Source organism: Lepisma saccharinum, chromosome 17 (assembly GCF_977018435.1).
Source record: "Lepisma saccharinum chromosome 17, izLepSacc3.1, whole genome shotgun sequence".
Lineage (NCBI taxonomy): Eukaryota > Metazoa > Arthropoda > Insecta > Zygentoma > Lepismatidae > Lepisma > Lepisma saccharinum.
This window is the reverse complement of record NC_139245.1, coordinates 9,882,582-9,908,708: the sequence shown is the minus strand read 5'-3', so window position 1 is coordinate 9,908,708 and position 26,127 is coordinate 9,882,582. Positions and strand designations below refer to the sequence as shown.

The 26,127-nt window shown below is 38.2% G+C and overlaps 1 protein-coding gene across 1 annotated transcript; it reads right to left on the bottom strand.

Moving 5' to 3' along the window:
• Nucleotides 1-9,930: 9,930 nt before the first annotated feature.
• LOC146001782 (uncharacterized) lies at nucleotides 9,931-19,211 on the bottom strand. The gene is made up of 4 exons (XM_083139504.1): nucleotides 19,074-19,211; nucleotides 17,204-17,368; nucleotides 12,669-12,778; nucleotides 9,931-10,230 (listed from the first exon to the last, which is right to left on the bottom strand). Exons 1-4 carry the CDS (start codon nucleotides 19,209-19,211, stop codon nucleotides 10,080-10,082), a joined length of 564 nt encoding a protein of 187 aa, XP_082995630.1. The 3' UTR covers nucleotides 9,931-10,079.
• Between the last annotated feature and the right edge of the window lie 6,916 nt (nucleotides 19,212-26,127).

Sequence of the window (26,127 nt, the reverse complement as noted above, 5' to 3'; positions counted from 1 at the left end):
AATAACAAAGAAATTACGCTTTCTTTTACAAAAATAAATACATTAGTGACATATCTTCTACTGGTGACGTCACATAAAAATATGGATCATATCAACTCTTCTGAATTTGCAGTCCTCATGTTCTACAAGCTATGTTACGTGTCTAGATATGAAAAGTTAATTCCAGGTCATGAATGCCTTTATTATTAATTTGAATTATCTTCTTGATGACAACTGAAGGGTTTTTGTAAAGTTTACTCTTTTAGGCTTTCGTTAATATATAAACAAATTAATCACATGAGAACAACTGACCTCACAATTCAGTCAAGAAGAACTGTCTTGTCCTTCAAGAATAAATGTCTATGTGTACATTCGTGTTTAAAATGTATGAATTATGTACAATTTAATTTGGAAGTATTGTAGTGCTTGTAAATGCATTTGAGAGATTAGTGCTTTACCAACATGTATTTTTTGTAATTTTACAATATTACAATTTACAATTAAGTTCCCGCTTCCTCGACATGTTTGCGTTATTATCTTGTTTATTTGTTTAGAAAGGATTTACTCCCTGCTTCATCACTAAATCCTATTCTTTGCATCTGTTAGAATACTCCCTTCTTTAAACCCTGTGCCAGTGATATAATCGGCCAATAAAACCTAATCCCTTTTCCAAGACAAAGAACAACAGTCTTTATAATGCAAACAAGAAATATGATAACTCTAAGATGTGTGGTAGCAGAACTATAACATGAAACACATTTTTTAGTTTTGTCTCCTCAAACGAATCTTCCAAGTAGCGTGCTTGTGGAACCTTAGCGTAGAGCCACTCATTCAAATATCGCGCAATAGCGCATGCGCCCAAAGGTTTATCGAACGAGCCATTTATTAGACTCGTGTGAACAGCCCCTAATAATGATTAGCAACACACTTTGCATCATGTCATGCATATTTATATGTTCAAAACACAATTTTTAAGGGTATGCTAACAGGCCTGGCCCTAGGTGGATGCGTGGCATGGAGCATACAATATTCCGTTCGTACGGCAGCACAATGATCTTGGTGTCATTTTTTATAGCAAACTGACTTTCAACCATCACATAGACTACATAACTTCGAAAGCTATGAAAACGCTGGGACTAATCTACAGATTTACAGACATAACTCACGTTTCTGCCCTCAAAACCTACTTCACAATGTGTGTTGTTCCCATCCTTGTTGCTGTATTTGGTCAATGGCATGTGAAAGCAATATAAGGAAAACAGACAAAGTTGTAATTTTTTTCAGAATATTCAAACACAGATATCCAACCCTTGCAAACTTCTCCGAACACGAAATTCTATCCACTCCACAAATTCATGACCTTCGTCTTCGCCGAAAACTTTCAGACTTAACATTTCTTTTCAGAATCATGAATGGACAACTTTTCACCAGCGAACTCTTGCCTCTTCTCAATATCAGAATCCCACGTCTCAACAGCAAATGCAACAACTTCTTTTACATTAAGTCTTCAAGGCTATCTTTAGAACAAAAATCACTTCTATACAGGCTACAAACAATTTACAAATCATTAAAAGACGCTCCAGGCTTCCATGTATAAAAACAGACTTACAGAACGCATAAAGCAGCTGAAGAGTAAATAATGTTCTTTTTGCCCTAGTTCTTATTGTTCTTGTTATACGAGGGTGGTTCAATAATTATTGTCCCTGACATATAAGCAGTATTATTTTTCCACAAAGTCCCCCTTCACAGTAATGTACTTCTTCCACCTATGCTGTAAAGCCACTATGCCAGCTTCAAAGAATGTCTGTGGCTGAGCCGTGAGCCATTCTTCCGCAGCGTCCATAACAGCAGCAATTGAGGGAAAATGCGTCCCCTTGAGGTGCTCCTTCAACTTCGGGAACAAATGAAAGTCACTAGGGGCGAGGTCGGGTGAGTAGGGAGGGTGTTACAACACATGGAAACCAGCAGCATGGATTGCGGAACCAGTAACATGGCTTCTGTGTGCTGGAGCATTATCGTGGTGAAACAGCACTTTTCGCCGCAACATCCCACGCTGTTTCTCCTTGATTGCTTCGCGTAACTTAGGGATTAGGGCTGCATAATAGTCCCCAGTAACAGTGTGTCCCACCAGGTAGTCAATAAGGAGCACACCCTTCGCATCCCAAAAAATTGTGGCCATAACCTTGCGTGCTGATGCTTGCATCCTGAATTTGCGGGGGGGGGGGTGAATAGCTGTGCCGCCACTCCATACTCTGTCGTTTGGACTCGGGATCATAGTGGTGGAGCCATGTCTCATCCACTGTCACAAATCTATCACAGAACTGCTTCAGGTCTGTCCCATCAGCTCCAAACCAGCCCTTGAACATTAAACTCTGTCTTTCTGTTGTTCACGGGATAACATTTTGGGGACCCATCGCGCTGACACCTTTCTGAATCCCAAGTGTTCATGCACAATGGTTTCCACTGAGCCTACAGAGATGTGCATTATGTCTGCTAACTGTTGCACCGTGATTCTTTTGTCAGCCATAATCATGTCATGCACAGCATCAATGTTTTCTGGGGTGGATGCTGTTGTTGGAGGACCAGCACCAGGGGCCTGTTGACAGCTTTCCCTGCCGCAACGGAAATCGCGGCACCAGTTTTTTACCACCTGGTAGGTAGGAGCCCCATCACCCAACACACTGACCACGTCCTCATGAATCTCCTTTGGGCTTAGCCCCTTTTTCTGAAGGTACTTGATGACAGCTCGTTGTTCGGTTTTCTCCATTTTTCAAACTAAGTGCCACCTCTCACACCTAAAACGAGAAAAACAAATTTACTATGGCACCTACGGTTCTGAAATTTTGCATATAGGCATCTAAGATATTAGGCTACAATATCCCCATCATTCATTGCAATTCATATCCTTTAAGTATGCCGGGGACAATAATTATTGAATCGCCCTCGTATATGCATATGTGTGTATGTGTCCATCCTATTATTTTGTTTATTTCTTTTCAAGTTGATATCCTGATGTAAAATGGATTTTTCTGTATTCAGGATTTTTCAAATAAATAAATAATAATAATAAATAAATATAACAAATATTTATATACCAGTGGCGTATAATGGGTACAGAATCTGGGCTATGTCACTATATCATAATTTTGGAATGGAAAAGCATTTGCTTGTGGGGGAGGGAGGGGGGTTGTTCATTTTTCGGGATTTCTAAGTGATGTGAAATATTAATGTAGGCATAGACGAGAGAATAAAATATATAATAAACTTCTTACCTTGTATACTAGTTTTGGAGTGGCTGAGACTTACGTATCTTCACGATTTGAAGCTAGGGGCTTCCTCAGAGGGAATGGTAAATGTACAATGGGATACATGAGTATTACCGTGCAAATTGTCCATGACTATTTTCATTAATTGAAGGGCTCGGTGCAATAAGGAGCTAACCCTCACTTCTGTCAAAATTGAGATACACCGTGCAGTACGTGCGGCATGAACGTCTGCTGCATTCACCAAGAGGTGGTGATGGTGCTGTGTCACATTCGCGCGCAATCACATGGTACCCTTCTTCGAAAGGAACGTACGAACGGAAAGTTCTGTGCAACAAGGTGTCAAGCCACAGAAAAATGTCGGATAACGAGGAAGGTCTGCAGAGCACCTCCTCATATATTTGTGATTCTGATGAGGAAAATGGCCCTCTGTGCGGTGGCAACAGCTTTGATGACCCAGACTATGTGTGTGGAGTGTCCAACAGCGAAAGCACCGACTCTGAGGTAAGAAAGAAGTTTTTATTTTTGGTATTTTTTGAAAATGTTGATTAACACCTTATTGTCTCAGACTTGGGCACGGTGAAAACGGTTGGTAAGTGTGCGTCGTGATGTGCATGTTAATGCGCAAATCAGCTCACTATGCATTCGTCAGGCCTCTTGCAAGTTGGTACAGTAAAATCATGAACTTATTCTGATGACAACTGCTGCTAACATAATGACTGTAGGTTAGCACCATATTGCTGAAATGATTAATCACGAAGAAATCGACATGACACACTTACATGGTTACCTAATAATGACAAATTCTGACAACGTACCATCAAGGACATTGCGATAAATCGTATAGAATAGAAAGGGTGGCCTCCCGGATGGCGCAGTGGTAGCATCGTCGCCTTGTAATCAAGGGGTCCCGGGTGCAATTCTCGGTGGAGGCACATAGTGGTTCGGATTCCACTTTAAATTGTAGGTTCAGTCCCGATTAGCCTTACTGTGCATAAAGTAGATTTAAAACAACAAATCAATCAGTCAATAAACAGGAAAGATATTTTAGAAATAATGTAAAGATAAATAATCAGAATTGTTTTGTCATTTGCAAAAGTGATGTGTTTCGGAAATTTCTGTTTGTCGAGTGGATTGGACTGTTATTGCTTCGTGCTAGTTTATTTTTTCAAATAAATTTGTTACTCTGATCCATTTCAGAATGACCTTCACATCACAAGGACGACAAAGCGATCTCCTGTGAAACATCCTCCAGCCAGAAAGAGACGATGCGACCAAGATAACTGAGAGAGAGTGAAACGTAAGAGAAAAAGAAATAAAGGGGAGCAGTACACATCCAGGCACACAAGGGATGTTGTTCTAGCCAGGAAGATAGGTGAGCCATGTACTTGTCCAAAGAAATGCTGGAACAAAATTAAGGGGGATGCAGAGTTCATTTTTCACACATTCTAGGACTTGGCTGATTATGCAACACAGAACACATACCTCATGCAAAATATTAGAATTCAGAATACGAAACGTTTCTACACAAAGGGACAATCTTCCAAGAGGTCATTCACAATTTCCTATAATATACAATATACAACAGATGAATGGGCAGATGTGATCAGCAGTGCAAAGATAAAGAAGAAATTTCCATGTAACACGCATGCAGCAAACCGACTTCAAGGATCTCACACCACTTGTGGCATCATCAATTACCAAGAAAACCACCACAGATGGTAAGGATCCCCTCAAGTTTAAAGAGGCTGCGGTGTTCATGATGGAATCTGCTACTCGCCATATTCTGCATGAGAGTTATTCATACCAGAAAGAAGCGCCAGTATGGGCTAGGTGCACCCTAAAGAAAAGAGGCCGTCCACTGTCAGAGGTACACCTAAGTGATTTGCCATGTAAGTACAAGGAACAGATTCCCATAGATGTCCGGAAATATTCAGACATAATGTCCCTGTTGGAATTCATCCCTCCAATATACCATAATTTTTATCTCAGCCTTGTTCCGACGGAAGTAGCTGCCGAGGAGAGTGCAGAAATTCTGGATGGACTTGATGACTGATACATTAGGAGGGCCTGGATCAGTTGAATTCAGAATAGTTTGTGCGACCTGCATTCATATGCCACTAGTGTTGCCCACGGGACGAGACGGGACAGGCTTTTAAAAATTCGAGACGAGACGAGATTGACCATGTGTCCCGAGACAAACGAATATTTTCGAGACGAGACAGAGACGAGACAGCATTTCCACGAGACGAGACAGGCCAAAGTCTCGTCTCGTAGGCAACACTATATGCCACTATTTGGTGTCAGTGCGGAGAATATTTCGGCTGACACTGCATATGAATTAAACTTGTATGTCATTTTTTTCTCCCTACAAAATTATTTGATTTTTCATTCTTATGTGTATATTTTTTTTGTTCACAATATAATGGTCATGCATTCCTGTTTGTTGTTATTCCACAGAACTGACACCGAAGATTGTGATGAAATAAGGATCTAACCAACAATGGGAAACAGTGAACTGAAAAAACCTAATTTAATCATCTTTGCAATAATTGTACCACATTTGAATGTGTCCATGTAAACTGCAAACTTCAGACATGCTTTTGAAATCAACTATACGACAATACAAACAAAATTCAGATTTATGGATTTTTTCAAACTTTCAAATCCTAATATCTCGAAAACAACTTTTGGAGGATTAGCTCCTTCTTGCACCGAGCCCTTCAATTTTCAATTACATCCTGTGTGTTTTTAAGCTATGAATTTTTATGTATGCTGGTGCAGAAGTTGTCAACAGCTTGTTTTGAGTTTTATTTTAATTCTTGAAGCTCTTATTGGGTCAAATAAAAAGCACGAACATGGGGATGGACAATCTGCACTATACAAGCACCAATAGGTATCCATTAGCACCCAGAAATTTTCAAGTCTTCAAACTTCTTAACATTTCACATATTATATTATATGAGAACCTTAATTTTCCTAAGAATATTCATAAGTATATAATATGTCGTTTATGCATCTTCTTTATTATATTAGACAATATTATTCCTCCTCTTTTCAGCCTTCTTTCACTTTTGTGCTATTGCTTTTGTATGCAGCAATGACACTCTCATTTTGTTTACCTGAAGCTGCCATCTATGATTAACTTCTCAAACTAATCTCAGTATATGACGCTTTGGGTACGTAACACACTTCCTAATTTCATTCTACACACAGGACCCGTAACGTGTTAATTGACACACAGATGTTGATTCAGATAACACATTAACGTGCATAAACTGAATACGATGCACCTTCTTGATGTGTCAAAATACACACAGAAATGCATAAAAGAGTATTTTTTTCATATTCTGTTCCTTGTGATGCACAGAAATGCATCAATTAGGAAGACCAGACACGGTCATTCCAAAGATAACAAAAGATGAACATAAAATTACACATTTATCTGTGTCAATTGATGTATTTCGAGTTACGTGTATATAATTAAACGAATAGATATTCTTTTTAATAGAAATATTTGAATACGATTCTTGTGTAGTACTTTGTTTAGAATTTGATTTCAGTACTTTTGGATATTTCTAAGTATGTCAAAAGAATCCATGAAGTCAGCAAAAATCAAATTGGTTACACGACGTCCTATAAATCGGAAGAAACCGTACACAAACAATTATTGGCTTCCCCGATGGCGCTGTGGAAGCGTCGTCGCCTTGTAATGAAGGGGTCTTGGGTTCGATACCAGGTAGAGGCACATATTATTCGGATCCCACTTTAAACTGTAGGTCCAGTCCCGATTAGCCTTACTGTACATAAAGTGGACTTAAACACCAACTCAATCAATCAAACAAAAGCTTCCTAAAAACACTACAGAGTGTAGCACCATAGTGACTCTTCTGAATTTGCAGTTCTCATGTTCTACAAGCTATGTTACGTGTGTACATATGGAAAGTTAATTCCAGATCATGAATGCCTTTATTATTCATTTAAATTATCTTCTTGATGGAACCGAAGGGTATTTGTAAAGTTTACTCTTTTAGGCTTTCGTTAATATATAAACAAATTAATCACATGAGAACAACTGACCTCACAATTCAGTCAAGAAGAACTGTCTTGTCCTTCAAGAATAAAGGTGTATGTGTACATTCGTGTTTAAAATGTATGAATTATGTACATTTTAATTTGGAAGTATTGTAGTGCTTGTAAATGCATTTGAGAGATTAGTGCTTTACCAACATGAATTTTTTGTAATTTTACAATATTACAATTTACAATTAAGTTCCCGCTTCCTCGACTTGTTTGCGTTATTATCTTGTTTATTTGTTTAGAAAGGATTTACTCCCGGGTTCAACAATAAATCCTATTCTTTGCATCTCTTGCAAATTATATTGGCCGATTATATCATTGGCACGGGGTTTGAAGAAGGGAGTACTCTATACTCCCTTCTTCAAACCCCGTGCCAGTGATATAATCGGCCAATAAAACCTAATCCTTTTTTCCAAGACAAAGAACAACAGTCTTTATAATGCGAACAAGAAATATGATAACTCTAAGATGTGTGGTAGGAGAACTATAGCATGAAACACATTTTTTAGTTTTGTCTCCTCAAACGAATCTTCCAAGTAGCGTGCTTGTGGAACCTTAGCGTAGAGCCACTCATTCAAATATCCCGCAATAGCGCATGCGCCCAAAGGTTCATCGAACGAGCCATTTAGTAGACTCGTGTGAACAGCCCCTAATAATGATTAGCAACACACTTTGCATCATGTCATGCATATTTATATGTTCAAAACACAATTTTTAAGAGTATGCTAACAGGGCTGGCCCTAGGTGGATGCGTGGCCTGGAGCATACAATAAACCAAATATTTATATACCAGTGGCGTATAATCTGGGCTATCTCACTATATCATAATGTTCGAATGGACAAACATTTGCTTGTGGGGACGGGTGCTTGTTAATTTTTCAGGGTTTTGAAGTGATGTGATATTGTGAAATATTAATGTAGGCCTAGACGCGAGAATAAAATATATAATAAACTTCTGACCTTGTATACTTCTTTTGGAGTGGATGAAACCTACGTATCTTCACGATTTGAAGCTTCGGGCTTCCTCAGAGGGAATGGTAAATGTACAATTGGATCCATGAGTATTACCGTGCAAATTGTCCATGACTATTTTGATTAATTTTTCTCTTACATCCTGTGTGTTTTTAAGGATGAATTTTTATGTATGCTGGAGCAGAAGTAATCAACAGCTTGTTTTGAGTTTTATTTTAATTCTTGAAGCTCTTATCGGGTGAACTAATGTCCACGAACATGGTGATGGACAATTTACACTATACAAGCACATATAGGTATCCGTTAGCAGGCCTAAAAATTTTCAAGTCTTCGAACTTCATAACATTTCACATATTATATAATATAAGAACCTTAATTTTCCTAAAAATATTCATAAGTGTGTATTATTTCGTTTCTTCCTTTTTCTTTTTGTATTAGACAATATTATTCCTCCTCGTTTTAGCCCTTCTTCACCTTTATGCTATTATTTTTATATGCAGCAATGACACTTTCATTTTGTTTATCTACTGCTGCTATCTATGATTAACTTCTCACACTACTCTCAGTATATGACGTGTTGGGTACGTAACACAGTTCATAATTTCATTCTACACAGAACCCTTAACATGTTAATTGACACACGCATGTTGACTCCAATAACATATTAACATGCATAAACTGAAAACGATACACCTTTTCGGTATGTCAAAATACACACAGAAATGCATAAAGAGTACTTTTATCAGATTCTGATCCGTGTGATGCACTAAAATGCATAAATTGGGAAGACCAGATACGATCTTCACAAAAAAAAACAAAGATAAAGATAAAATTACACATTTAACTGTGTCAATTGATGCATTAGCATAATTTGATGCATTTGGAGTTATGTGTGTATAATTAAACGATTAGTACTTATTATTTATAATTAAAATATTTTAATACGAATCTTATGTAGTGCTTTGATTAGAGTTGGATTTCAGTACTTTTGGATATTTTCAAGTATGTCAAAAGAATCCATGAAGTCAGGGAAATCAAATTGGAAACACAAGCGTCTTATAAACTCGGAAGAAACCGTACACAATGGTGCCCGATGGCGTAGCTGTAGCGTCGTCGCCTTGTAATCAAGGGATCCCGGGTTCGATACCTGGTGGAGGCACATAGTGGTTCGGATCCTACTTTAAACTGTAGGCCCAGTCCCGATTAGCCTTGCTGTGCATAAAGTGGACTTAAAACACCAACTCAAGCAACCAATCAATCAACAAACCAATCAACTAAAGGTTCAACCAACCAATCAATCAATCAACCAACCAATAAACCAATCAATCAAACAAACAAATATTTTTATCCATAGGCTCTGGATGTTAGCATTCACATTCAATTACTTTCAGTCACTGGCGTGCCCAAGGGGTGTTGGTGGAGGTTATAACCCCCCTATAGCCCAGTATTCCAAAAAAAAAAAAAAAGAACGTCAAAGCCGGGAAAGATGGCAAAATGAGGGCTGAATACCAAATAAAGTATACGTAACCCCTTTCAAAAATCCTGGGCACGCCACTGCTTCAGTACATGTTAATCTAGTAGTGGGCATCTGGGCAAACTTCGTCACAAAACACATGCTACTGGAGGTATATATTGATATGTATAATCCTGTACAAGCATTTTTCACTGTAGTAGTACCAGATGAGCTATTTTGCAATCTGTCGGCTGAGGCATTCATGAAATTAGATATTGCTGTTGCTGGGATTAGCAGTCGATCGGTTTGAGAGCAGGTGGCCAATGTTGGTTTCATCTGCGGTTAACAACGCTTTCCCTGTTGATTCTTCCGGCCAAGTTCCTTCCGGGCAGCGTCGGCACTTGCCCGCTCCTTTCCAGGTTCCAGGGAAGCACGGGCGGTTTCCGATATCTCACCCAGTAGTTAATGGGCCTTATGTAGTTCCTGGAAGCGATGGAAGAAATTATATTCAATATGCTTGTGCACGAAATGGATACATTGCAGCGTTTATGAAACGTAACTTGGGCATTATAACGTGACTGGTGTGGGAAAAGGGAAGGATGGAGAATTTTTGAAGTGGCTGTGCATAAATGTGAGCTGAAGAGCAGTGGCGTCATCGGAGGGTTTCCTGTTATGTCCGAAGACGAGGCCCAACATAATATATGTTCATTTTGGGTCATTGTAGGCCAGAAAAAGTAGGGTTTTATTTGTCCTTTTTTGCCTTTTTCGGAGTTTTTTGGCTTATTGGTCCTTTTTTAGCCTTTCTTTAGGTCTTAACGGCTTTTTTTTTGCAACTTCATCTTCTTTTGTAACGCTAGTGTGGTTAGGCAAAATATTATTTTTCAAATTATGTTAATCTATATAATGTGTGAAAGAAGATGCATTTCATTCATATAGTTTTTTCGCACTGTGCGTTCCATACCACCAGAATTTTGTCTTTTCATTATTCATTAAATATGTAATTAAAACTGAAGTTATTAATTAATTTGGATCACATTTATACGTCCTTTTTTCCGTTTTTAGGTCCTTTTTTGATATTTTTATGTCTTTTTATGGGTCTTTTTTTTGGCAATTTATAGGTCTTCAACTTCTGAGCCCGAGTTATTGCCATCTTTCTTTGTATATCTTCCTACTCAATTTTCTATACTTTTCTTTCGATATCTCTCTGTACCATTATTTCTCTCTCTCTCTCTCTCTCTCTCTCTCTCTCTGTTATTCTTTTAGCGTTCTGTCTATCTCCCTCTTTCTAGTTCTATAATTTTATTTCTCTCTCTCTCTCTCTCTCTCTCTCTCTCTCTCTGAACCATTTTTCGCTCTTTTTCTTTCTACCGTTCTTTCTCCTCTTTTCGATCTCTCTCTCTCTACTGTCCTTTCTCACTTTTGTTTCTATTTTTTCTCTCTCTCATTTTCTTTCTACTTCTCTCTTTCTACCATTCTTTCTGTCCTTTTCTTTTTATCTCTCCCTTTACCGTTCATTCCTTCTATCTCTCTCTAAGGTTTTTTCTTTCTCTCTCTAACTTTTTATTTCTATCTCTCTGTAACGTTCGTTCTTTCTATCTCTCTTCTCCTCTGTATTTGTTTCTTTACTATCTTCCTTCCTCCTTCTCGGCTTTCCATCTTCTTCTCTGCTTAATTCCTCGATTGTTTCTATCTTTCTGGCTTGCTTTGGTTCTTTATCTTTTCGTTCAACCTTTCCTCTGTTTCTCGCTATTTATGTCCCTCATTTGTTATTCCTTTCTCTCTCTCCTCATAACTATATGAAGCTACATGTATTTGTTTACACTCACTTCGTTCTTTCGACGGACACAGAGTAGAGAAATCGTGCCAGGGGTACTCTTGTTCCTGCCTGAGTCACGTTCCACTACATTCTGGACATTCCAAGGGAGTCTCTGGATTTGCCTTCCAGAAATCTCTCGAGTTTCCTTTTGCTTCAAAGGAAAAGAACACTACCTTGATTAGCATTTTGTGTGCGTGTGCGTCTGTGCGTGTGCGTGTGTACGTGGAGTGCTCTCTCGTAAAATCTGCACCACTCTCTTCAAGATTCCGGATGTCATGTTTCCGTTGCATCACAAGGATAGGATTCAGTTACCGAAAGAAATATCTGGCTGTTGCTCTTTCAAGGAAATTCGTTGTCCATTGCGAAATCAATACCGTTAACTTGTACACTCTTAATCATATTCTACTTTCCTTATTTATAAACATATAAGATAAAAGGAAACGCAACAAACACAAGGTTCTTAAAAACTTACACAGGGTGTTGCGGTATAACACGGCTAACTTTTCAAAATAAAGAGCAACAAAAACAGGGTTGCTAATCTTTACACACGGTGTTGCGGTACACCACCAGCAAATTTTCAAAATAAAAGCAACAAGAACAGGATTGTTAAACATTTATACAGGGTGTCACAGTACAACACCGGTAAAGTTCCAAAGTGCGTAAAGGATATCAAGGTTAACAACTGTTCTTAATGGCATCTTGCATGTCAAGATCACGTATCGACGCTACGAACCCTCGAAAAGTGTATGTATTTCTGCAAAAATCTTAAGAACTAGTGCAAGAGACATAAAACATCATAATTCAAGATATGCATCGGTTCCGTAGCTTACTATTGCTCTTAGTTTGTACGTATATATCACCCGACAGAAAAGTAAATGGCAGTGATAATCATCAATTTGTATTGCATGGCTGCGTATATACAGGATAGAAAAGAATGTTTTTCCAAGTCCAGTATCTTACCATTAGTAAGAAAAATGGTTTGCGTTGCTGTTCTTTGCGCGCTGTGAAAGTAACGGTGTTGTACTGTGATACCGCCTGAGTGTTATGTGAGTGGTGTCATTAAGTCAATGGAGGCAGGACCAATAATACTGATAAGAAACCATACTTGTTTAGGCTAGGTGCGTTCTGGAAAAGTTCGTCCGCAGCTTGAAAGTAGCGGAGGGGATGAGCCGTTCCGGAATGGTCCATGTACTGGTCCCTTTGTAGCTGGGTTGTCTGCAATGAACCACAAGGGAGTTGTTAGCGAATAAAAGTGTGGCACTCACGTTTGAAATTCAAACCAGTGGCGTATACTCAGTCCAAGGTCCGGACAATCTCACTAAGTCTTTTGCTCCTAGACTATGAATAGAAATAAGTTTACTAACTACTAAGAAATCAGGTTGCCAACTCATAAGTAATCAGGTTGCCAACTCATAAGTAATCAGGTTGCCAACTCATAGGAAGTCTGGTTGCCAACTCATAGGAAGTCTGGTTACAAACTCATAGGAAGTCTGGTTGCCAACTCATAGGAAGTCTGGTTGCCAACTCATAGGAAGTCTGGTTGCCAACTCATAGGAAGTCTGGTTACCAACTCATAGGAAGTCTGGTTGCCAACTCATAGGAAGTCTGGTTGCCAACTCATAGGAAGTCTGGTTGCCAACTCAGAGGAAGTCTGGTTGCCAACTGATAGGAAGTCTGGTTACCAACTCTTAAGAAATCAGATTACCAACTCCAGAATCAGCATCATCATCTCACTGATATGAATAATTTTATTTACAATTTCTGATCGATTTTTCTCCTGTATTTTATTCTCGACGCTTCAGGCTTGGCAGACAGCCTCGCTTGCCTGGAATATACGCTCCTGATTCAAACCATGCGTTTCAAGCAAGGATTGTTTTTAGTAGCAGAACTGAAAGCATAATGATATTGTGTTGAATATACACGCCATATAGAATTACACACTCGGGCGCAATAGCCCTTTTAAAGGCAGAGCCCTGAGGCGATGCTGGTCAGAACACCGAGTCCCATCGCCGCTGTCTTCTGGTTTTGGACACCGGAAGTAGCTCCTCAGTTGTCCTTACGATGCTGGGAAGACACCTAAACTTTAGAGCTCCCACCTTGGATCGAAACTAGGACCATTAGCAGTAAAGGCAAGAGCGCTAACAATTCACCCATGCAGGAGCTCTACATGTTACATAGGTAATGCATATACATACTGAATATACGTTATATTACGTATATTACATATGGGTCTAATATACTCCTATAATAATGAGTACTATCGTTGCATTGTAACCCAGATACCGTTTTCGATTCGATATGGAGATAATTTAGTGGTTCGGAACAAGCAGGTTATGTTACAAATTACAATGGACATATCAGTGGTTTGTCTAGGATTTTTGCAAGGAGTATATGAATAAAGGTGTGGGTTATACCTACTGTTTTCTTCTAGTCAGTTCTATATCTAGCCATCTTTCCTGCATTTGACCTTTTTTAAAGGAATTCTGGGGCAAAGGGGGGAGGGTATGACTCCCATCGACCAGCTACACCATGGAAGGCAAGAGAATATTAATTGTATCACTCCTGTGGAGGCACATAATGATTCGTATCCCACTCTAAACTGTAGGTCCAGTCCCGATTAGCCTTACTGTGCATAAAGTGGACTTCAAACACCAAATCAACCAATCAATCAAAATCATTCCAAAGAAACTGGTCTGGATTGATAGCATTCGTTTTTTGGAACCCATGATAGCATGCTAAGCTGGTACTTACTTAATGAGAATCTGAGATGGTTTTCACTGAATTAAAACAACGAAATTCCTCCTAACTCCATTCAAGAAATGTTACAATCAAAGACAAATTTAGAGGTAATGCACATTACAATCATTTGATTGATTGACTTGCTTTATTTTACTTCGCCTTTTGTTCCACTTTTGGCTAATTTGCGAAGATGGGGATGAGTGATGATATGATGAAATTCATGAATGGACACTCACAAACATCCATGCCCATGCCGGGATTCGAACCCGGGACCCTTGGACTGGATACAAGCATTTGCGAACACCCACCCAATAGAAAATTTGCAGAAATGCCACAACTGTGAACGTATTTACAACAGTAAATCTATGTTTTAGTCGAAAGAGCATAAATAGACAAGCAATGCACCGCTTTGTTACGTACACGTAAGCCATTCTTGGCTGCAAAATTGTTGAATCGACGAATCACTAGATATACCCGTGTTTGTTCTTGCAGCATGCATTGGGGTACCACATTTTCTGTTGATGGTAAGTTCACTGAGCACCCAATTGTCTGAAGCGTGACTTTTCAGGATATCCACAGCTATTTGCATTCTAGTTGATTATTACATGACGCAAATTGCTCTGTGCGTACGTCAATAGCGGTCAAATTGCATCTGGTTGGTTAGCAACCTGTTGGACCCTCGTTGGGAAGAAATTTGGGTTCCTAAACTGCGATATGAGTGGTGGAAGCGATTGTATCCCTTGGATGACTGCGATGACGGCGGACTATTGTGTTGGAACACATACACGTTCCCGATTCAATTGGTGATTCGGAGATTCACGCTCTAATCCCTATGAAGCGGTGTTCGTAGGGAGCTTCGAGGGAGGACAATCCCCGGGTCGAGAGAGACGAAGAGAAAGAAACAAAGAAGTGAGATAGGAAAAGTGAGGAAGAAAGGAATAGAAAGAAAGAAGTGAGACATGAAAAGTGAGGAAGAAAGGAATAGAAAGAAAGAAGTGAGACATGAAAAGTGGGGAAGAAAGGAATAGAAAGAAAGAAGTGAGACATGAAAAGTGAGGAAGAAAGGAATAGAAAGAAAGAAGTGAGACATGAAAAGTGAGGAAGAAAGGAATAGAAAGAAAGAAGTGAGACATGAAAAGTGGGGAAGAAAGGAATAGAAAGAAAGAAGTGAGACATGAAAAGTGAGGAAGAAAGGAATAGAAAGAAAGAAGTGAGACATGAAAAGTGAGGAAGAAAGGAATAGAAAGAAAGAAGTGAGACATGAAAAGTGAGGAAGAAAGGAAGAGAAAGAAAGAAGTGAGACATGAAAAGTGAGGAAGAAAGGAATAGAAAGAAAGAAGTGAGACATGAAAAGTGAGGAAGAAAGGAATAGAAAGAAAGAAGTGAGACAGGAAAAGTGAGGAAGAAAGGAATAGAAAGAAAGAAGTGAGACATGAAAAGTGAGGAAGAAAGGAATAGAAAGAAAGAAGTGAGACATGAAAAGTGGGGAAGAAAGGAATAGAAAGAAAGAAGTGAGACAGGAAAAGTGAGGTAGAAAGGAATAGAAAGAAAGAAGTGAGACGAAGAGAAAGATGCATAAGGAATAGAGACAGGAAAAGGGAAAGAATGGAAGAGAAATAGAGAAGTCAGAGGCGAAGAGAAGGAATCAAAGAAGAGATACATATAGAAGTGAGACATATAAGGGAGAAGAAAGGAAGAAGTAAGACACGAAGAGAAAGAAGCATAAAGAAGAGACATAATGAAGCGGGACAAGAAAAGAGAGAAAGAATGGAAGAGAAATAAAGAAGTGAGTGACGAAGAGAAAGAAACAAAGAAGAAAGACAGAGAGACAGGAATAGGAAGGGAGAAAGAAAGGAAGAGAAATACAGAAGTGAGAGATGAAAAGAAAGAAAAATAAAGAAGCGAGATAGGGAGAAAGAAAGGAAGAGGGATAAAGAACTGAAAGTCGAAGAGAAAGAAACAAAGAAGAGAGACATAAAGAAGTGAGACAGGAAAAGTGAAGAAAGGAAGAAAAAGTGTGAGACGAAGAGAAAGAAGCACAAAGAAGAGAGACATAAAGAAGCGAGACAAAAAGAGAGAAAGAAGGGAAGACAAATAAAACTTCTTTATTTGCCCCTATATGACGTTTTTGAAGCACTTGATGCGAAATATATGAATATCACACGTCCCATTGCTTCGGCAAAACACAAACGCAACCTGGGATAAAGAAATAAGAAACAACTTACAATTGTTCGATTTCAAACTTCAGCCATCTTATTTTAGTAGTGGTCCTGATAATTTTTTCACCTCATTCTTTATTCATATTTTTTCTTTCCAGAATCGAATACAAGTTGACATAATTTCTACAGAGTTTTATATTAACAAATTTGAATAGTTTTTTTACAATATTGTCTGATTTTAACTTATTACTGAATAATTTGAAATAAAATAGGTTTAAAAAAATCGCTACTATGTTGGGATATGGTTTGCTATGGTGAACAATAGATGGCTCTGGACTTATGAATATTTTTCTAACATTTTTCTTTATTGTTTCTGAATGTTTACTATGGTGGAAATGAGTTGATATCTTATCTTTTTTACAGAATTTAGAATTTTATTTGAAATTGAGAAGATAAACCACATGTAGGAAGATAACTAAGTTTAATTTCTAATTGCCATATAGAAAAATGTATGTAATTTCCTTTTATAGAAGTAATAAGAAAGCTAAATTTTTCTTGACAAATGGCTCTCATATCAATATCATTTGAAGGATATTGATATACCTACAACCTTTAAGGAAAATCATATCTCAATCTCAATGAAAAGCTAAGCTCTCTACAGATTGGTATTTTAATACGTATATTTACTTATTGGTACACAAAGAAGAAAAATATTTTAAACCGTGATGGTCCTGCAACTTACAAGATAGAAGAGGTCTATGTGCTTGCGCTTTCCAAGATCTACTCTGGAGATAGGCAGAGGATTCATCCTGAGCAGTTTCTCCCTTGTGGCGATACGATCGGCTGCCACAAGGTCTGGCAACGGGGTGTAGGGTGACTTCTCATAGTTATGAGAACGGAGCGGCATCTGTTGGAGAAAAGAGTACACGTTTCACAGTATAACAAGCGCATCGAGATAATTAAATGAAACAATGGATCCCTTCTGAGTGAAAGTCGATTTGTGTAAACAGGAAACAAGATTTCATATTGCACAATTGATTACATGATACTTAAATTTAATTGGGAACAAATTAGGAACAAATAGGAAAATAACAAATCGAAATAACTATATCAATTAACTGACGTCACTAAGTTCCACGATCCACTGATTTTAGGATTTATTATGAACATGGCTGAGTCATGCAACACGTTCAGTCTTAGAACAATCACTTGAAAACGAAACTAAGAGGAATTAAAAATTTGAATACAGTTCTTTTGTAAGTTTCACTCCAATGTTGAAGCATATTACTCTGGCATGATAATAGGAAAGTAGTTGAACGTAGAATAAATGAAAATAACTGAAATTTTGAGTGTATGAATATTGTTGTTGCGCCATCTAGCGAATATCGATCGTTTCTAAATAAAAAATACAAAACTTTTCCAAAGACTTTTTGTGAAAGAGTACCCCACGACGGGAGATATTTAGAAATTTCAAAATTCCATTATGAAATTTTTGCTTTTAAAATTGCAAATTACAAAATTTTCAACGCTATTGTCAGAACAAAACAGAATCCATAACTTGTCATTTTTATTAGTATTCAGTGACCCATTCCTCAGGGTATGGGACTACAACACGCAAATTACTTCCCAGAGGAATTTTTCCTGATGTCCGTGCATAAAGCGCTCTGGAGCTCACCCAGCCTCTTATTTGTACCTGAGGGTTAAGGTAGTAGGAGTGTTATTTTGAACACATTGTAATGTACATAGGAAAACTATACATATACTATACATTATTACCACCTACGTGATGTCATGACTACTTTATAATTGATAGATATCATGAACTGATTTTCTGTACTTGGCAATATGCCTGTTGGAATACTTTATGCAGTGTAGGAAATCACACAAGAATTCAACATTACCATTTTCTTCTGTAGGCCGTCTTGTATCCTCAAGACATCACGTAGCAGGAGCGTATTTAGGGGAGTCCAGGGGGTCCGGACCCTCACCCCGAAAGACTTACTAAGTGTTACAATTAAATAATCAAAATATACTTGTTTGGCATTTATTGTATAATCGATGGTTACAATTTCCTCTGAACTTATTGGAAAGCAAGGATTGTATTCGGACCACACGGCTTTGAAGGTTAGTACGAAAGATTTATGCTTGTACACTACTATTTATGATAATAGCTATGCATGACATATTAATCAGGATTTTCGCGAACTGGATCTAACATCCTTTTTTAATTCAATATACGAATATATATATTATATCGTATATTCAATTCTTCATCTATTTTATATTAATTTTTTGGTCAGGGCAATTATTTTCATACAGATTATGCAGATATTGACTACCAGTAAGCTAGATAATGAATACGTGCTGTTTCTTATTCGTTCTTGTTTATCTATTAATGTAATAATAATAATATATTAATTTATATTCGTATTTACATAATTTAATGTAATTATAATATATTTATTTTAATTTAAATATTATTATTGTTGTTATTATTATTCCCGAGACACTTCGTTAGGACTCCCCCCCGAAATATATTTCTAGATACTTGCTTACAAAAGAACTCCTTTTGTAACCATTACATTCTAATGTGCAAATGAACAATCACTTACCGCCAGTTTCTCCACTTCATCTTGCCGATTGTCAGGGAAATAACTAGTTTGGTCCTTGCCATACAGAGTGCCATATCCATATTCCAGAGGCACACGGCCTATCTGCCTCAGGGCACGTTTTGGATCCTCTCCTTCCATTGTTGCCGGGATTGGGGAAAGGAGGGAAGGGAGTCTTGTTGAAATTTACCAAAATATTAGCATTCTTAGAAAGTTTCAACTGAGAATTTAGAGTAACATTTCGCCCATTATGATTCTAGAGTTGCTATGGTAATGTTTATACTATATAAGAACGGTGAATCTTGATTTATTGTTACTGTACTTCAATAATTAAATGTTTATGTGTTTAATTGTTCAGTAAGATCAATATGGTTTCACAAAGGTAAATACATTTTCATAATCTTTTAAAGAGGACAAGACAGTTGTTCAATGAAAATAAGCTATGGTAATTGTTGAGAAATTTAATAAACTTGACAAATTCGGTGGGGTATTTCTCCAGACTCGAGGCATTAGCTGAGGCATTACATGAAAAAATGGGATTGTTTTCAATTTTACTGTTCTAAATACTACTACGTACAAAAAGTGCCCGGAATTTGTGAATGAAACACAAAATACGTGGTGAATCATCAACATTTATTTTGTCGCCTTCAAAATAGGTCCCCATCAGATACAACACGCACATGTCGACGCTTAACCCAGTCTTCAAAACACTTTTCGAACGGAGAAGACGGTATCGCCCTGAGTTCTTTATGCGAGTTTCCTTTAATGGATTCAATTAATTCAAAACGCCTTCCCCGAAGTGGTAACTTGAGTCGCGGAAAGAGAAGAAAATAAAACGGAGCCATGTCTGGAGAATATGGGGTTTGGGCGAGGACATGTGTTGAGTTTTTGTCCAAAAGCTCGCGAACAAGAGTCGACGTGTGCGACGACGCATTATCGTGGTGGAAAATCCAAGAATTGTTTATCCATAACTCTGGTGTTTTCCGGCGAACATTCTCACGCAGACGTCTCATAACGGTCACATAAAACTCTATTCACAGTTTGTCCCGCTAGAAGGAATTCTGAGTGCACAACACCACGATAATCAAAGAAAACAATGAGCATGACCTTAATTTTTGAACGACTTTGGCGTGTTTCTTTCGGTTTTGGTTCATTTTCTAAGCGCCATTCCGAAGATTGTTGACCTATTTGCATGTCATACTCATACACCCATATCTCGTCACCAATCATGATGCGTTTCATAAAGGTTGAGTCACTAGAGGCTCGCGAAAACATGTCTTCAGGAACATCCCTGCGATGTGCTTTCTACAGGAAATTCAGCTCCTTCGGAACAAGTCGTGCCGCAACGCGTTTCATGCCTAACACATCAGCAGTCAAAATGTTGTGAACGGTCATGTGTGATATGTCAAGCTCACGAGCCACCTCGCTCACACTCACACGCCGGTTTTCAAGCACCGTTGTCCTGATTTTTCCTATGTTTTCGTCAGTCGTCGACGTGCAAGAAAGACCAGAACGGGGCAAATCAGCAACAACTTCTCTGCCATCTTTGAAAGCTTTGTACCATGCATACGCTTGTGTTTTCGACAGACACGAATCACCAAAGGTCTTTTGTAGCATTTTCAACGATTCAGCACACGACAGTTCGTTGGCAACACAAAATTTCAAACAAATTCTTTGCTCGTTATTTGTCTCCATTCTGCAAATCGCAGGACACTCGTCAACACAACCACAGAACACAACTAACGTAAACAGCTGCTGTACACAAACTGATGGATAGATTACTCTACCCTTCTGCGTGGTCATTCAGTACAGTGCTGCCATCCTACGGACAAAGAATTCTCGATACCTCCAATGTGCGACTTTTACCAGCCAAATTCCGGGTACTTTTTTTACTGCAGGTATATGCGCCTTAAAATAGTAAATGCCTTGGTTTGAAATGTAAAAATGTAACACCGTTATGTTTGGCCATCTCTCCCGAGTGTCCGGGTGAAATGTCCGGTAGCGACTACCGAGCGCTAACAAATATGGCCGGCATTGCATCTGCCTCATTGGAGTTGCTCTCGTCACTGGCATCATCAGTTTACAAAATACAGCTTTAATAACTTCTTTAAAATAATAAGGTTACGTTAGTTTTGTCTTGCTTATTTTACGCTTATTTTCACTCTTGGTTAATGAAGATGAATGGTAATCACATGAAATTGATGAAGGGAGCCTTATACGTATAACCAGGCTTGGATTCGAAATCAAAACTTTTGCTGATGAAATCGTGAGTCGAGCATCCAACGCACTCGGTCGCCCAGAGAGCTGTTAGGTTTAAAAATCATGTTTACAAGATCATCACGGATCAGTATTTTTACACCTGAAATAATGTAATAAATGCATGAGAATGTAATGTTAGTAACAAAGCAATCTGTAGCTAATAAATGTGTTGTGGTATACTGATCCACTGATCTACATTGTGAAATAAACTATTTTATTACCAGAGGGAGATGAAGGTCAATTTGAAGCAAGGGTGGTTGCATCAAAATAATGTAAATAGTTCGAATACGCCATACAGTAAAAAACACAGATTACTAACTACTACTAATAGAGATGGATCCATCGCTTTTTCAGATCTATTGTATCCAGCCAAGGTTGTTTCAATGGTAGCGGCCTGCTGTCTCGCTGGTTCTAATCCCCAGTTACTGGGATGCATTTTTCATATTTATCATGAAGTAGCTCATTACTTTCTCTGCATCTCTGTATTTCTTCTTAAGGCTGGTTTACATTGGTCGAGTGAGAGGGAGAGTTACTGGGGCGAGTTACTGGCTTGTTTACACACTTTCTAGCACAGTGGAATAGTGGCTGCAGCTGTTTGGCGCTCTTTTGACAGTATTAACACGTCGACGTCATTGGCGATTTTTTTAAAAGAAAAGCTCTAAAACTGTTCACAAACTTCTTTTTTTACGAGAAATGAATATAGCACGAGGACAGGTCTAGAAAGAAAACTAATTTCCTTGATTTTTCTATTTTTAATTGTTCTTTGTTGTACGTAGAACGAAAATTCTTTCCTTTCAATTTTACTTCTCCTATGCCAAATATACATTAGGTCGCATCTGCTGCACTTATGGCCTCATACGCCCGTAGTTTATTTTGTTTGTTCCTATAATCGACACAAATTCCATGAATACTCATATTCATGGTGCAGTTCTACAAACTTTACGTTGTGGGTCTTGGATCACCTCCTATTCATGGCTGTTTTTTTAAAAAAGTACAATTACAATTAATTGGCAAAATCACATCACTCTGCCACCGCACAGACTCTTATACTCTTCTCAGGAAGAGTTTACATTGATCGAGTGGTCCGTCGAGTTCACGTGCGAGTGAAAAAATCGATGGGAGAGGAAGCAACTCGGTCGAGTCGCTGTCCTCCGTGGACACCCACTCGACTGTTCTGACTACTGGAGCGAGTACTGGCTCCAGTCCTCTCTCCAGTTGTTTGCACGAGGAGAGTAGCTCGCGTTACCTACTCGCTCCAGCTACTCTCCCGTCTACTCGACCAATGTAAACAGGGCTGCTTACAGAGGGAATTCATGACACGCCTGCGTCATGGGAATTTTGTGGGGGACAAAATTTTATAGTATAGGGGCTATCCACGAGTAAACAAAAACATATCGAACGGCACAATCGATTGTGGAACTGTAGCACAACAACTTCCGGTTCACGGCGGCCGGGTAATTCAAGCGCGTACTTGTGGCCTTTCTTCTCGTTTTGTATACCGGATGAAATGGATCATATAAAAGCACTTGACGACGAGGAGAATAAGAGATATCAGGGCAAAGTAGAGGCCTTTGCATATCAATTGCATGAGCAACTAGGAAGTAATACGGCATTATTCCAGGATGAGATTCATTTGCTGATCGTCGTTGCATTGGCGATATTTGTAGCCTACATGTTTAATAGAAAGTAATTTTTCCTACAGAGCGAGAGCGCTTAAAGCATGTAAATCTTTGGATGCATACATTTATGTTTTAAGTGAAAAAGTGCGAGATGTACGGACATATAAGAAACGGAAAAAGGAGCTTCTTTTCTTCTTTCTTCAGTCAGGGCAAGTCAGAGGGATGCGGTAATGCACACTTGCTGTTTCGTTCCCGTTTGAACGCCGAATACAAAACCCTCATTGTTATTTTAAGTCAATTTTCTGCTATTTGTGATAAACATGACGATGAAGATGAATAATAAACTGGAAAAAATAATAATGTGACAAACACAATTTCGGACATATTACAAAAAAAAATATATAGGGAATAAACTACTTTTAAACTATCATTTTTTCCAAAGTCTGCATCGGAACGGGATTTTTTCAGGTCCCGACTTTTTGGGTTCCTGCACATCCGTTGTCATTACTGCGGAGTCTAGTCCTGCTAATGAGCTTCCAATTTTCACGCCTGACAGCTTCAATGCAATAATTTGGCGCCTAGATCTCGAGGAATTGGATGAAGAGAGATCCGTGCAAGATTATTTAGCCCTGATCGTAGTTTACATCCTCCTTGTACACACCCATTCGTTCCTTTCATACATGACACAATCTCAGCTCTCTTTAGCGCCATGTTGTGAGCCTACGAACCGGAAGTTGTTGTGCTACAACTATGGCGTCCGCACGAAGGCACTTACTTCAGGTGGATAGCCTCTATAGCTGCCACTTCTACATATTTTCACACAAGAATGGGGGGATCGTTTCATTTGATTGACTTGTTATTGATTTTTAGTTCTGGTTATTATGTATAGTTTTTCTACCTAACTGTGGGTGATCGCGGCGATGGGGTTGAAATGAAGCATCACAGCTTATGCCTTTAGAATCAGTGTGGAAGAGGGAGGACAGGGTGTAAAATCCTGGGGGACGGGGGGATTTCCCCCCACCAACAATCTTGACCTCAAAAATCCCCCCACCAAAACTTTTAGGGGGGAGAGTTTTTGTTACAACAAACAAACGATAAACAATTAGTTTTAATTTCAAATATACTGTACTAATAATAATATCGAATACATACACAATTAGTGTAGTTGTGAGTGTTGAATGCTTTTTCTCTCTCAAGATATCATTAACAAATCTACATCAATATGCACAATAAAAGTAAAACAATAATGCAAAACAATAATAACTATGAAATCTAATTGTTTTATATTAACATAAAGCAAAAACTTAATAAAAATTTACACATAATAAAACTACTTCAACTATTTCATAATTTATTATTATCCTTAACCAGTTAGTAAAGGACGTAGTTTGCTACCTTATAATATTTGATAGGTATATTTAAAAGTTACATTGTTTTGTAATTAATAATAATAATATATTTTTAATTTACTATTTTATTTTTACTTTTAATAACATTATAAATATGTATATCGTATAATTTTATGTATGTTTGTGTGGAGGGGATTTGTATATTAAGATCTTTCTCCCCCCACCAGTCTTAAATGATTTCGCACCCTGGGGGGCGGGGATGCGCTGTATGCATATTCAAGCAGACAAAATGTTAAAAATAAGGTTCAGCACATTAACAATGGTAGTGACCCGAGGAAGTTTTGTACGTTTATGTTAGGAAACATGAATGAACTGTGCTTCTTGCAATGAAAGGTTTCGAATGTTATGCACCTTTCGATTGTTGGCATCTCGGTTCTCGGCCAGTAGTAAACGATGTCTGGTGTTTTTCGGACACTGCAGACTTTCTTAGTGTTGGATGATTTCAGGAACGATTTGTTTCGCTTGTATTATGTTCTTGTGCTACCACTGACTGGATAATTGTATAATACTGTCAGTTTTCGTTGTCTAAAGCCTACTTTTATTGACTATGTAAATTGAAAGGGGAACATTCATTCCAAAGAGTCTTACAAGACCGTTCAAATACATGTGTGTGGAGTACACGTGTAATACAATTCATCGCCAGGATAAGTGGAAAAAACACTGTGAACTTAAACATGTATATAAATGTAAGAATAATCTTCCCATAAAGTACAAAACTGTGGAAGTAAAATCTGCAAGTGGGCTTTGGCAAAATTACACCAATGATGAAAGTGCTTCAGGTTCAGGACCAGGTTAATAAAATCAGCCTAATGAAATGAGCCACGAGAAACATGACAGGTAATTGAGGACTAAAAGTGGTAAACGTTGTAAGTGCCAAAAGCGAAAGTGTTGGGAAATCGCATCGTTCCGCACATCAGTTCGTACGAACGTTCACACTAGTGCCTTTTTAAACGTTCTTTGAACTACTTAGAGGGCTACCAGCCACTTTTCACGTTTACCACATTATCAAGCATGGCACATTTCACAGTTTAACGTGGAAAACGGTGTTTGAATTCTTGTGGCACTTACAGCGTTTACCAATTTTAGTCTTCAATTATTTTAAGAGGTTTTTTTATGCTATCCTTCTTGTTCACATGGTTTGATTGTAAAGTGTTTCTGAAGCCTTGCAATGGAAAATATTATTAATGTTGAGTTATTTAACGTCACTTTCTTACCTTGTGGTTAATAGCGATGGGGGAGATGGGATTGAGAAAGTTAAGAAAGTTCAGGTACACACGACATGACGGGTTCTGAATAAGTTATGGATCTACAGGAATGGGTTAAGAATGGATTTCTTAAACCATACCGTGTTGTTGTCCAGTTTTCGATCTTTTCAAATTTTCACGTATTATATAAAATAAGTTGACAAATTGCTCTGCAGAACGCACAATGAGTGTAATTAGATCCATTAAAAACCGACTACTTTCGTGTATGGCTGATGAGTGGTTAATGTCTACCTTAATTCCATCCTGTGAGTCCGATATTTTAAAAGTGGAGCCCATTGAGGAAATTATCAATGCGCTTGCTGCAACAACGTCAGAAATTATCATTTGTGTAAAATGTTATTTCAATCGATGTCAAAGTAATATACAATATACATGTAAATGTCTACATTGTAAACAATACCTAAAGTAAACACATATTACTTAAATATGTCTGTGTTACACTGTTCTGAAGAAAATAATTTGAGCAAATGATTCGGCATAAAGGGGGATGTTCTGCCCGTTTTGG